This window comes from Chiroxiphia lanceolata, chromosome 4 (assembly GCF_009829145.1).
Source record: "Chiroxiphia lanceolata isolate bChiLan1 chromosome 4, bChiLan1.pri, whole genome shotgun sequence".
Taxonomy (NCBI): domain Eukaryota; kingdom Metazoa; phylum Chordata; class Aves; order Passeriformes; family Pipridae; genus Chiroxiphia; species Chiroxiphia lanceolata.
Genome location: NC_045640.1, coordinates 60,378,912 through 60,391,715, shown reverse-complemented (window position 1 = coordinate 60,391,715; position 12,804 = coordinate 60,378,912). Strand labels below are relative to the sequence as shown.

General features: G+C 48.7%; 1 protein-coding gene across 4 annotated transcripts in view; it reads right to left on the bottom strand.

The window, feature by feature from the left end:
• The window catches only part of NR3C2 (nuclear receptor subfamily 3 group C member 2), a 204,410-nt gene extending 196,316 nt beyond the window's left edge, over window positions 1–8,094 (bottom strand). The window contains exons 1-2 of one of the 4 annotated variants that reach the window (XM_032684671.1): window positions 7,987–8,094; window positions 1,421–3,185 (exon numbers count right to left, since the gene is read on the bottom strand). In XM_032684671.1, the coding sequence (XP_032540562.1) occupies window positions 1,421–3,183 (1,763 nt within the window). In that variant the 5' untranslated portion in view covers window positions 3,184–3,185; window positions 7,987–8,094. Of the gene's footprint in view, window positions 1–1,420; window positions 3,199–5,550; window positions 5,570–7,986 lie in introns of those variants that run through there. The other 3 variants (XM_032684670.1, XM_032684672.1, XM_032684669.1) reach the window with 3 other exon arrangements.
• Window positions 8,095–12,804: the final 4,710 nt, after the last annotated feature.

Here is a 12,804-nt window from a genome sequence, read left to right as displayed (position 1 = left end):
GGTAAAGCAACTAGAAAACAGTAACTCCATATTCCTTAATCCAAGAAAGTACATTTAAGCCAAGACTGGATGATAACAAATATCCAGCTACATGCAAAGTTCAGCATGATGGTGGGATACAGCCCTTTAAACCTGAGAAATATATATTAAAAAGTGCATTTTTAGAGACCATATTGGAAATGGTCAAAGAAAAAGTGAGGTATGGCTTGCAAAATTATAAGGAGATTCCAGAAGTGCTGGACAGACCTGAGGATAAAGCATTTAAACTCTTTTTTTACCTCAGTGGCTGTTTTTACTCCTCAAAAGCACCATTGTTTTAGTTATTATATTTTTCATTGTGACATTGTATTTTCAGAAATATTTAGTATCATACAAATATGGAAAACCCCACGCATCCCTCTGCACTCCACTCCAAGAATAAGGCAGATGCCTCATTCATGACTGCACCTGCATATCTCATGAGGAGAAAAAAATACTTGAGAAAGGTAAATGCAACTCCGTTACCGGCTATTGGAGCTTTAGCAAAAACCTTCAGGACCCTGTTGGATACACGAAGAGACTACGTAACTATTTCAACTCTGTCAGGCTGTCACAGGGCCTAATAACTTGTAATATTGACTATAAAACTACAGGGTTTATGAAAGTAAACCTCCCTGGTGAGATACACAGACACTCGCTTGCTGAAGAGGCACATGCTACCAGGAATCAGCCAAGAAACCCAAAATCAGATGACACTTGCATATTTCTCTTCCATGAAAAGTGAGGAGATTAGTTTATCCATTTCTCCCTTTCAAATGCATCAAGTTTTAACAGCACTCCTCCTTCTGGAGTCATTTTTCTATATATACAAACCAAATGTTCCTACAGTTAAAATACAGAAATAATATGTTGCCACAGGCTTGTAACGTTTGGTTTTTTAAATTTAACCAGTTAAAGTCTGGTGGAAACATAGAACCATACTTCTTTACAAAAACAGATTCCTGGCACTATCATTTTCTTATCCTCACCTCAACATTTCATCTGAGGTACAACACATTCAAGCACTAGCTAAGGAAGAATAACTATTATAGGACACAAGAGAGCAATTTTACTAAGCTCTCATTATGGGAAAAACAACATTTGTAGTAGTAAGAGCTCATAAACATATTAAAGCTATACCTTCAATCCTAATAACAATAGAATATAATATGTTCTTCTTAAATACTAAAGCCAGTACTTTGTTTTTATTAAAGGAAGAATAAAAACCAGCAAGATAGCAACAAATTTAACGATAATAACCGAAATTCAAACCAAGAACTACACATCAGCTCGAGAAATATCACCCTGGTCCCCATCTTAATTCACGCCTTGTCTGTTTAATGGAGGAGAAGAAGGGGGGGAAAAAAAAAAAAAAAAAAAAAGAAGTAATTTGCCAGCTCACCTGGACACATTTTCTGGAATGTATTCTAGAACTGGATACCCATCACTTCTTCTGGATGCCAACTCTGAATGCGACTTCCAGGTCTCCACGAGGGTGCTGACGGCAGGGAATGAGCTCAAGTGCTGAAATGTCTGCTCTCGAGCAACCGGCCGCGACAAGGATATCGTGCCTTGGGCACCGATCCTGTAGTGAAATGACTGTCCACCTGAATTTACACCCACAATGGCAGAGGATGGTATACTGTTTTCTTGGTAATAGCTGCCATCATCAGGCTCCTGCTTAATCCCCACACGTAGGCCTGGATTTGGAAAACCGCTACCTTCACAATTTCCATCAAATGAAGAAACGGGTGGTCCTAAAATCCCAGAAAGAGAGTAATAGTCTTTGTCGTCCATAAAAGAAAAATATGAGCCATCTGTAAAGGGGAAAGGATTTACTGTTTGATTCCCTTTAAAAGGGGCACCAGAACAAGGATGTTTGGCTGCCTCTTGCTTCACTGGTACTGAAAAGGGGGAATCTGAGTTTATTTTGCTGCTGCTGTCACCAATGCAGGCGCTGCCGAACGACCCGTCTGGCTCAGGTTTTATGAACTGAACAAGGTTCATCTGACTGTTGTTGGAGATGGCGTTCTCCATTTCCTCCATCTTAGGAAATGTGAGTTCTTGAGGACCCTTGTCTTTTGTTTCTGGACTAGGAACAGTATCTTGGCTTCTGCTAGGTCCCACTGGCGTGCTGGAAGCTGGGAATCCTATGGAGTTGTTTACAGGGCTACAGATGGATGATCCCACAGTGCTAACCGCTGGACTAGAACGAGTGGACCTATTATTGGCATTGGAAGGGCTGGCAATGGAGCTCCTGGAGTTCAGGTTCGCAGGACTGGACACAGAAGACCGCATAGTGATATTACTGGGACTCGAGACGGGAGATTTCACACTGCAGTGACTGGGAGGACTAGAAATCGGTGACTTCATGCTACTTATAGGGCTGGAAAGCGGAGACCCCACGTTGCTGACGTGCGCAGGACTGTGCAACATAGACCCCCGGTTTTCAACATTCGGCGAGCGCGACAGAGGGGTTCCCTGGCCGATGGGGCTGTGCATGGCAAAGTTCCCAAAGTTTGCAGTAGTTGAGGACACGGAGTTCACCCCTGCAGGACTACACACTGAGGAGGCCATGTTCTGAGGGCTGCAGCCCGAAGGGCTCTTCTCTTGACACATGATAGGGCTTTTGACAATCGTGTGCATGGCACCACCGTTCACAGTGCTCCCAGAGTCCGACATCAAAGACCTCAAGGGCCTGCTGGCGCTGTGGAGGGGAGAGGAGCAATGGCCATTCTCCTTGTAGAGCTTCACCAGCTGCTCCACGTTCTGGTAGATCTTTCCTGGGCTCCCCTGGTTCTGCTGATCATAGTGGTACTCGGCATCTCTTATCGAATCCATATATAAACCCATGGATTCGGCCACCGTTGCTGACAGCTCCTTCGACTCCGTTTCAGTCTTGATGTCAGAGGGGAGAAGACCAGGCTGACTGTTGTCTTGCTGCAGGCAGGAAAGTAGCTCAGGTTTTTCTTTGTTGTTTCCTTGAGTGCTGCTGTTTGCAAAAGAGCTGGCGGCGCAGCTTACGTTCACAATCTCCATGTAGTTACTGTCATCAGTCTGCTCTCCAGCACCTATGGAAGAATACTCCACAGACTGAGAAACTTGACCCCACCGTCTCTCCATATCTAAGCCTTCTGGGTAGCTGTGGTATCCTTTTGTCTCCATAACTAGCAAAGACATATACAAAAAAGTAAAATTAATAAATGACAGGACAGTGTGACTTCCTAAGGAAATTTCCTAATTTCCTAAGGAAACAAGGCGTATCCGCTCTCTCTGTCTATCCTCCTCTCTGTCTGCCTGCCAGTCCCATTTCCCTGCCCCATCCATCATCTCTCAAGCGTTTGTCCAATTTCAATCAAACTGAGGGGAAAGGTCACATGGGTAAGACAGCCCCACAGGTTCAGAGAGAAAACTGCTCAGCAGTTAGGAAACACCCAAATTATTGCTCCCAGCCCTGTCCCAAAAGGAACAGCTCAGCAAGGTCAGCACAACAACCACCCACTCTCGCTGGCCGCAGCCCCATGGCCAGTACAGCAGCACCATGGGCTGTCCCTCACCCAGAGACCCGGAAGGAAAAAAAGGAAGGGAGCAGCAAGGAAGGAGGGGATCCAGAGAGGTCCTGAAAGGAGGACATGGTGGTGGGATGTAAACCCTGTGGAAATTGCTCATCACAGCTCTGCTCCTCCAAGTACCTTCCACTGCCATGCTACAGGGACAGCAAAGCAAGGGAGGCTGGTGTGCTACAGGGGTTTCTCTTCATAGTCCTCACAGGGATTTCTCTTCATAGTCCTCATCATCCAGCATAACATAGATGCTTTAGAAGAAAGCAGCAGTTCTGAGGAGCTGAGAGTTGACTTGCCCCTTCACAGCTATACAGACTTCTTATACTACGTCCTTATACAAAGAGACATGAAGGAGAGGGGAGAGAAGTAGGGCAAAAGTTGAATAGGAGACATTTCTGCCACAGAGGAAGGGGATCAGATTAGGCAGGGATGCCTGGCTATTAAATGGATCCATAATTCTGCAAATTCTGCAAAACCTCCATGGCAGCCAGCAAGAGGAATAAATACAGAAAAGTAAACCCTGTTCTAAAACAGACCCTAAAAAAATCCCTCCCATCCCACCTGCCACTCTCTCAAGGCAGGGTGCAAAATGCATGACCTAGTCTCCAATAATCTAAAAATCACATAAAAGTAACAATTTTTAATTTTTTAAGGATTTGGCTCATAGTATCGTTAGAATTGTAGAAACTCAAGTGCCAGCAGCAACAATATCAGTATCACGCAAATATTTTTTTCTTTTCTGAACGTATTCAACATTTAATTCAGTGTTTAATCTCTTTACTGAACCCTACTTAACAACACTATTTTAAGCAAAATTATAAAAACAAAGAACCTTAAAATGAATTACTTGAATACCTCTTTGCCCTTAATCAGAACTATGGCCTTATGCCTACATTCCCCTCAAGCACAAATTTTATTAGAACATAGAATCATGTGTCTAACATCATAGTGAGTATCAAATCACATTCCTATAGTCTAAAATTTTCAGACAAAAGTGCCTAATTTCATATAAAGTCACTCCCAAACAATCACCTACCCCTGACTGAAGTGCTGACCAAGTCTAATTCCTAGAGAAATCAATCGCAGCTGTAAGTGACCTGCATTTCTGAAAACCAGGAAACTTAGTTAAAGCTTAAAATTAGGATGTAAGTGAATTTTAACCCTCAGAAACACCAGCAGAACCACTGTGTACCAAGAAACCTCAGTTACAGGCCTAACATTACACTAGTACTTGAGCTTTGTAGCAACTTCTCCCATGGCAGTAAAATTCAAACTTCATATATAATCAATAGGTGAGCATACTTTAAGACTTCAGTGAATAAAAATCTGGGTCACACAAAGGAAAAAAAAAAAAAATTGGAAAATGCCCTGATCCTGCACTTCCAGAGGCTGGTAAATATAGACGAGAGGACCAAAAACCAGCAGAGATTATTTGTGGCCTGATACAAGTTCTGCTTAAAATGACAGATATAAATGCAGCAGCAAAAAGATTTTTTTTTAGGAGTGCTGGTTTCTGTCACCTCCAAGCGCCTCAGTGGATACCAGAACCAAATTAATCATCTCACAGATTGCTGCTGGCATTAGGGTTTGGTTTTGTTCTTTTAAGCAGAACTTATTCCAACTTGACTCGCACATTTATCCACGGTATCCACACTTCACCTACTACACAGACATGCCTTTTTTACTAACTTTCACTAAACAAATTTGACGGTGGGCTAAAACATTCACAGACCACAACAAAAGCTTATTGGAACCAAGACTATCTATATCTGGTATTTTGCAAAGGAAGATATATTATGAGCATAGCAGGTTCCCCAGACTCCCTCCCCCAAGAACTACTTAGACGCTTCGAGTTATGCATTTCACCCCAAACATATCAACAAACACAGCCCTCTGCAGCACGGGTCTCCAATCAATCAGGCATGAAACCAGTCTCGCAGCAACAGCCAAATAAAAAATCAAATGGTACCTGGTATCCCTGCAACCAAAAGGTCACCTAGATACGGGAAAATCTGAAGTAAACCCAGTTTCATAAAAAAAATAAACTGATGGCTCAAGCGGCCACACACTTCTTATTTCTCGGTGCTTGTAAACGAAATTTTCTCTAAGTTTCACCGTCTGCCAGCCACCTCGTTGACAGAAAACTGCCCAGGGGACCAGAGTTTCATTGCCGGGCTGGGGTTTCCCCCGCTTTCTCCAGGGCAGCGGAGCGCGGCTGGCGGCACGGGCAGCCCCGGCACCGCCGCCCACGGACCCCGAGCGGCGCCGGGCGCGGGTCCCCGCGGCGGGGGCTGCTCCCCCCGTGCTCGCACACACACGCACACACACACGCGCGTGTAAACACCCACGCAAGCAGCGCGCACGCTTATTTTCCTATTTTTACCCTACGCTACGTGGAGCATCACCGCAGCTCCCGGGCAGCGGGCACCGCTTTGCACCCTTTCCCAACCACCACCACCACTCCCCCCCCCCGCCCCTGTCTGCTTTCCCCGCAGGTGCAATCCGGGCTGTCACGCGTGGGGGGGAGCCCACTCCCTCACTCCCTCTCTCCCTCCCTCCCTCCATCCCAGGAGTCCGCGGCGGGGGCGGGATCCCAGAGCCCAAACCCGCTCTCGGCCGAGCCCGCCCCTCCTGTGCTCTCTCCTCGCCGCCCGACCCCCGAGCGATGCAGAAAAGCGCTTTTTTCGCCCCGTGCAAACGCCGCTCCCCCAACCTCCAAAGCGGGGCTTTCCCAGTGCCAAGAGCCTCCCGCCACACCCCGCCAGCCCCACCTTCCCGCTGCGAGTCGCGGCGCCCCCCCGCCCCCGGGTACCTGTTGCGGTGGAGCGCGTCCCCCGCGCCCCCGCGGCGCGGAGCCGAGCGGAGCGGAGCGGAGGGCGGCGCAGAGCGGAGCGGCAGGGCGGGCGGCGCAGCTTCCCGCCCGCCTCCCCCGCCTGCCCGCCCGGCCGAGGCGCGCCGCGCCGCCCGGTGACACGGAGCGGCACCCGGGAGGGGACGGGAAAAGGTGCCAAGTCCTTTAAAAACATGTCACATGCCCACATAAAGTTCAAGTTTACGTCCCGCCCGCCGCCCGCCCCGATTGGCGGGCGGGGCGCTGAGCGGCGCGCGGCCGGGCCCGTCCCGCCGCGCCATTGGCCGGGCCGCGCCGTCACTCACCCGCCGGGCGACATGACTGATACAAAGTTGCTGCGACATAGGCTGGGAAACGCATCTCCTTAAAGCCGCAGGGGCCGCGCGACCCCCGCGCTCCGCCGCGCACCGGGGTCCACCCGCCCGCCACCGGCAGACCCTCGTGGGTGGGGTGGCGGGGCGGCGGCCCGGGGGGTCCCCCGCGGACAGGTGAGGTGCGCGGGGCGCGGCCGCCCCCGCCCGGTGCCCGCGCCGAGCCGGCGGCAGGGCCGGGCATCGCCTTCTCCGCCCGCCCGGGGTTTCCGCCTGTCAGCGGGCGCATGAATGCGCACCGTGCCGGTTCAGCGGTGATTTAACAAAAAAAAAAAAAAAAAAAAAAAAAAAAAAAATTAGGGAGGAAAAAAAAAAAGGAGCGGAGCGACGGCGGCGGAGCGCGGGAGGGTTCAAGGACTCGTCCTCCGCTCCCCGCCGGGCTGGCTCCGCTCCGCGGCAGCCGCACATCCCGCCGGGTTCCCCCGCCTGCTGCCTCCCCCTGCCCAGGAGCCGCCGCCGGGACGACCCCTGCCTCCGGGGTGCTGCCACCTCCCACTCCCCGGTGTCCCCCTCGGCGCCCGCGTCCCGGCTGCAGGAATACCCTTTTCCCAGACAAGCGTAAAACAGAAAAAAGCCGCCGAGCAAACTTTCAGGCGATGCGCTCCCAACTCGCTCCCTAAATACCGCCCTCAGCCCCCGGTCAGCGGCCCCTCAGAGCCCCGCTCCCGGCCCCCAGGTGCGCCCACGGCCCGGCGGGGACAGCTCCGCAGCCCCGCAGGTTGACAGCGGCGCCGCCGGGAGCGGGAAGGGGGGCTGAGCCCGCCGGGCAGCGGCAGCGCCGGGCACCGCGCACCTTCTCCCGCAATCGCCCGTGCGCGCCCGCAGGGACCTGCGTGCGCTGCGGGGTTTGTACCCCAGAGTCACGGCGAAAGCGCCAACATCCCCAGGATTTGGGGGTGTCACGTGCCCCTCTCGTTTCTCCTATTCTGCCAAATATCGACCCGCACTCACGGGCCGAGGCGGCGGCTTCCAGCGCCCGCGGCGTGACCCGCGGAGCAGCAGCCGCCGCCGCCGCGCTTCCCCGCGGGCGCTGCCGAGCAATGGACGTGTCCTTCCCGCGAAGTTTTCACGGATGGGGACGGGACTGGCCGTGACCTGGATACGCCGGACGGTGCGTCGGGCACCCACCCCGCTGCCCCCCGCACCGCTCCTCGCCCCGCGCAAGGCTCCGCGCTGCACTCACCTCCCCTACGACATGGTGGCGCGGCGGGGGGAGGAGGCGCGGCCCCCGGCTACTGGCAGCGAACCATCCGGGAGCCCGCACCGCCACCCAGGGAAAAGAAAAAAAAAAAAAAAAGAAAAGAGGAAAAAAAAGTACGCGGAGCAAGCGCCGGGAGCGCGGCCGGGCGGCAGGAGGGGGCTGCGGCGGCGGCGGCAGGCGGGGTGCCCGCGGCTCGGCTCAGCTCGGCGGACAGCTCCCACCATGGACGCCTAGGTGGGTGGGTGTTCCCGCGGGTCACACCCTCGCCCGCCGGCGGAGGGGAGCGGGGGGTGGATCCAGCACCGGCGAGGGAGGAAAGGGGATTTTGGGGAGGGGGGGAGAGTAGAGAAAAGGGGGGCGGAGAGGGAGGGAGATACCCTCCAAAAAAAAAAAAAAAAATTAAAAAACAAACCCTCTTAAAAAAAAAAAAAAGCAAACTTATGTCATTCCAGGTAAAACTCCCATCTGCGCCACCAAGGAAGAGGAGGGAGGAGAGTGGCGAGGGTGTAAACTTTTTCCTCTCCCCCCCCCTCCCGCCCCCTCCGGTGCTGCCCGGCCCCTCGCAGCGCCCTCGCCGCCCCCTCCCGCGCCGCCCGCCCCGGCGGCTCCCGGCGGCTCCCGGCGCCGCGGGGTTTCTCACGCACGGAGCCCGCCGCCGCCGCGGTTCCTGGTTCGCGGAGCCGCCGGAGGAAGGGAAGGAGGGCGGGCGGCAGGGCGGGCGGCGGGGGAGGAGGAGTGTCTCCCCGTGCCCTTCCCCAGGCGGAGCGTCTCTCCCGGCCCTGGCGGCGGCGGCGGCGGAACACCCCTCCTCTCCCCGCTCAGACCGCCCCGCTCGGCCCCCGGGCGGGCTGCGGGGAGCGGAGCGCCCCTGGACAGGATTGCGGGAGGAGGCTGCAACCCCTCGCCCGCGCCGGGCCTGCGCCTTCCGTCCCGCTCATCCCCGCTGCTGCCAGGCGGGGGGAACGGGGTCCCTGCTGCCCCGCGCTGTGCCCTTGGGTCCCGGGGGTACGAGTGGGAAGGGGGAGCGACCGCGCTGCACTCGCGGGGCTGCGGCGGGGCAAATCTGCCCCGATTTCAGGCATTAACGAAAAAAAAAAAAAACCAACCCACAAAAAATCGGTGCTAACAGCGATGCTGGTTTTAAATTAATATTTCACTTGTGGCTAAGGTCTTTTGAAACTGATTGTGTTTTAAGTTCAGGGCGTTGAATGTGTCTTCATTTAAACATCTTTAAGGAAAAAACGAGGCGTTGGAGGGAGGAAAAACTTGGTCCTATTTTAATAGCCTCAGTGAAGTCTTTAAACGTGGAAAAGGGCTGCTCGCCGGGAATTTTACCTGTGTCGAAGTCTCTGTAGGATCGGGGCCTTGGAAAAGGTGATATTTTATCAGCTGTTGTTTGCATCCGTCAAAGTTTGTGGGTAACTTGATAAATGTTAAACAGGGAAGCAGAAAGTGCTGGTGAGGCCAGACTCGGAGATAACGGCACATTCAATAGCTTAATTTCACAATTAGTTTACTGTATTATTGGAAGCAAATCATATTTCACTGTGCCTACACTAGTGCTCTATTTTTAGCCATAATGTAGCTAAAAAGGAGGAACCTACTGAGATATATTATAACATCGAATGTGAACAATTCTGTTCTCTCTCTCTTTACTCATTTCATGTCATGCATCTGGTTTGGAATACAGCTCATTTATTAATCGAACAGAGCTACTGTGGATGGGTTGGAGGCTGCAATTCCAAGGCAGAGGAAAGTTCCACACAACTCTGTGAGGAACCTGGCAAATCGCAGCCACGAAAAAAGCACCTATGCACATTAGCTGCTCTATTAATAACTGATGTAGACAGAACAACTATTTTTTTGTTAGTTTATAGTATCAGTGTACTTGGTTTTGGTTGCACTTTTTTTGTTTTACTCTTCCTGATTTTTTTTTTTCTTCAGGGCAAAGGTGTAAATGAAAAAGACATCTGAAATGCTTGGAGGTAGCCTCAGTCTTTGTGTTGCATCATCTTTTTTATTATATTTTGGGGGACTAAAAGAAGAGAGAAAATAAAATTGAGGGAATATACCATTCTTCTGTCTTAATACCAGTCGTCTGATCCCCTCCCTTCCCCTTGTGTTAACAGACAGCGATGGCTGCTGGAAGAATAAAGCACCTTTCGTGGTACATGCAAGATGCTCACAGATTTCCACAAATTCAGTGGAAACCTCATTTGTTTTCTGCTTGTGGTTCACAGGAGCACTTAGCTTTTTAGTGGTTGACACCATATCTATTTTTAGCAGGATTTTAACAGCTGTCACTAACAACTAAGATCTCATCTTGAACAGGGAGGGGAGTTTATCTGTTTTATTTAAAAAAAAAAATCAAACTACGTAATTGTCAGATTATAAAATGCAATTTGGATCTTTATCTGCGAAGAGAAAAGGCTATCTTTTCTCATTATACCAATTCCATTGGGGAAAAAAGGATCTGTAGTGGGCTTGATAAAGTAACTAAAGGGCTTTGCAAGGTTTGGAAATGATGTTATTCAAAGGCATACAATGTATTTATAGCACATTTCTGATTCGGTTAAAAGTTGTCCTGTTTTACTGCCTTCTGCAGCTGTGTTGCGTTGGGGGAAGCCGCAAAGAGTCGAGTCATAGTTTTCCAAGTAGGTCAAGAGGAGCAGCACGGACACCTCCAACAAGCGATTCTCTTCCCTCACGTTAGATTTTTTAAGAGGTTAACTCATGTCAGACACATGACACTGAAAGCAGCAGACAGACAAGTGTAAGCCACTCTGTAGCAGATGTCATCTCTGTTCCTGAAGATAGTGGTAAATTTGCTATGGATAATGCATTACAAAACAAGATAACGCTGAAACTCAGCAAGTGTCAAATTTTACCTCCTCCCATGCTTGGTAAAGTGAGTGAATTGATATTAGGGGCTGCAGGAGCAGCAATGTAGTGTAAAAGCAGCATACTGTACTATCTTACTTAGAGGTCATGTGCCCTATTTTGAGAACTGAACCAAAGCGGATGAAGTTTTGAGTTGGTTCCAACTAAGGCAGCTGGGCATTTCCCACTTCTCTCCAGCTCCAGCCCAGGAATGCAGGCAATCACATGGTCACACATATTATTCCCTTACCTGACATTATTCACCGGAGATTTAATTTTTATGCAGTTTAGCTCATGTAGTTTTGATTATTTGAGATTTACGGCTGATCAGGAGTAGTTGCATTTTGGGAAGACACTGGAAAAACGTTGGGGATGACAGATGAGAGTTTACTTTCCCTGACTAACAGGTGCGAGTCTTCTGAGAGAGGAGTCCACAGTTTTCTCCAACTCACCAGCTAATTGTGTTAAAGCTAATTTCTCAAGCTGTGATGAAAGTCTTTAGAGTTCTTTACAAGACAAAATGTAAGTAAGCATGTTTTCTGTATGGTATGCTTATGTTCTCTGAGATATAAATATTTTATTTATCTAGTCAAATGTTGAACAATTTTGTTTTTCTAATTACAGATAAGTCTTTTAGCTGAGCAAGAGAACATGTTCCCTTTTAACCTGTATTCTGTATTCTTTCTTTTCTACCTTTTTTCTTTCTTTCTTTTTTTTTTTTTAATGCTCTTTAATGGCCCTGTTATAACTGTGGTTGAACCACATCTAAGTATAGTACAATTGCATTTCTAATACACATTTGCATTAGCAACCACTTGCTTGTGTAAAGGGCCAAAACATGCATTTAAAAATACATATTTCCAATACATTTAAAAATCACAGGTTTTATTGGCTATTAGCACCGATAGTTACATCCACTTCAAAATGAAATCATCTCACAAAGAATTACTTGTTGTGAGTAATAGGTCTTGTAGACAGTGGTAGGGCAAACAAAGCGTAAGGAATAACACATAGGCAGTACTTTGTATTTTTGTGGCTTTAATATGGCTGTATATGTTTACATTGTTTGTCATCAACTCCTCTCGTTTACTACTTGCACTGTTACTTGTAAGAAAATGCGATTTGTAAAAAAATTATCATTGCCACAGAATGCAGCCTTATCTTGATATTAATGAATTCAAAGCAGTGAAAGGCAGTGGCAGCTAATTGCATCTTAATATTTATCTGCTACCTACTGGCATTTTTACAGTATCAAATGGTAACTCATACTGTAATCTGATAAAAATTTTGTAGTAACCATAACAGTACTGCACCTATGCCAAAAATCCAGACGTAGTGTTTAACAGCAGTAAAAATAAGAGTGCAAATAGCACCCTCCAGCACTTAATAAACATATCAAATGCAAATTGGAGAAAATTATTTAATCACTCTATAGGATAGTTAATTTTGATGATTATTCACAGTTCTAGTAGCAATACTTTAGTGTGGAATAAGTTAGTACCAAAATTGTCATGACACCAAGGTCATAAGCAGAATTCAAAACTTGCTGCATAGAGAAAATTATCTTCCTGATTGAAGGTGCAGCTTTAAAGCTCCTACAGCAAAAGGAGAATTTTTATGTACTTTTCCAGATTATTCTATAATCCTAAAATTACCTGCTCTCAGATATTATGCAATGAGAGATGGTTTTGTATTAACCTGCAAGATCATGTTCATATTGAGACTTGAAAGACCTTTGTTTTCTGACTTTTTAAAAAATGTTTATTTCCGGGAGAAGAGAGATTTTGGCTGGGCTCTCCCTGAAGTGTACAGTGAAGAACCTTCCGAAGAGAGCATTGTTATGAAGCTGAATTAAGAGAATGCGCAAGAAAAGTGTTAATTTAACATGTGCCAAGACAGAAAAGGAAAAAAAAAATCTAT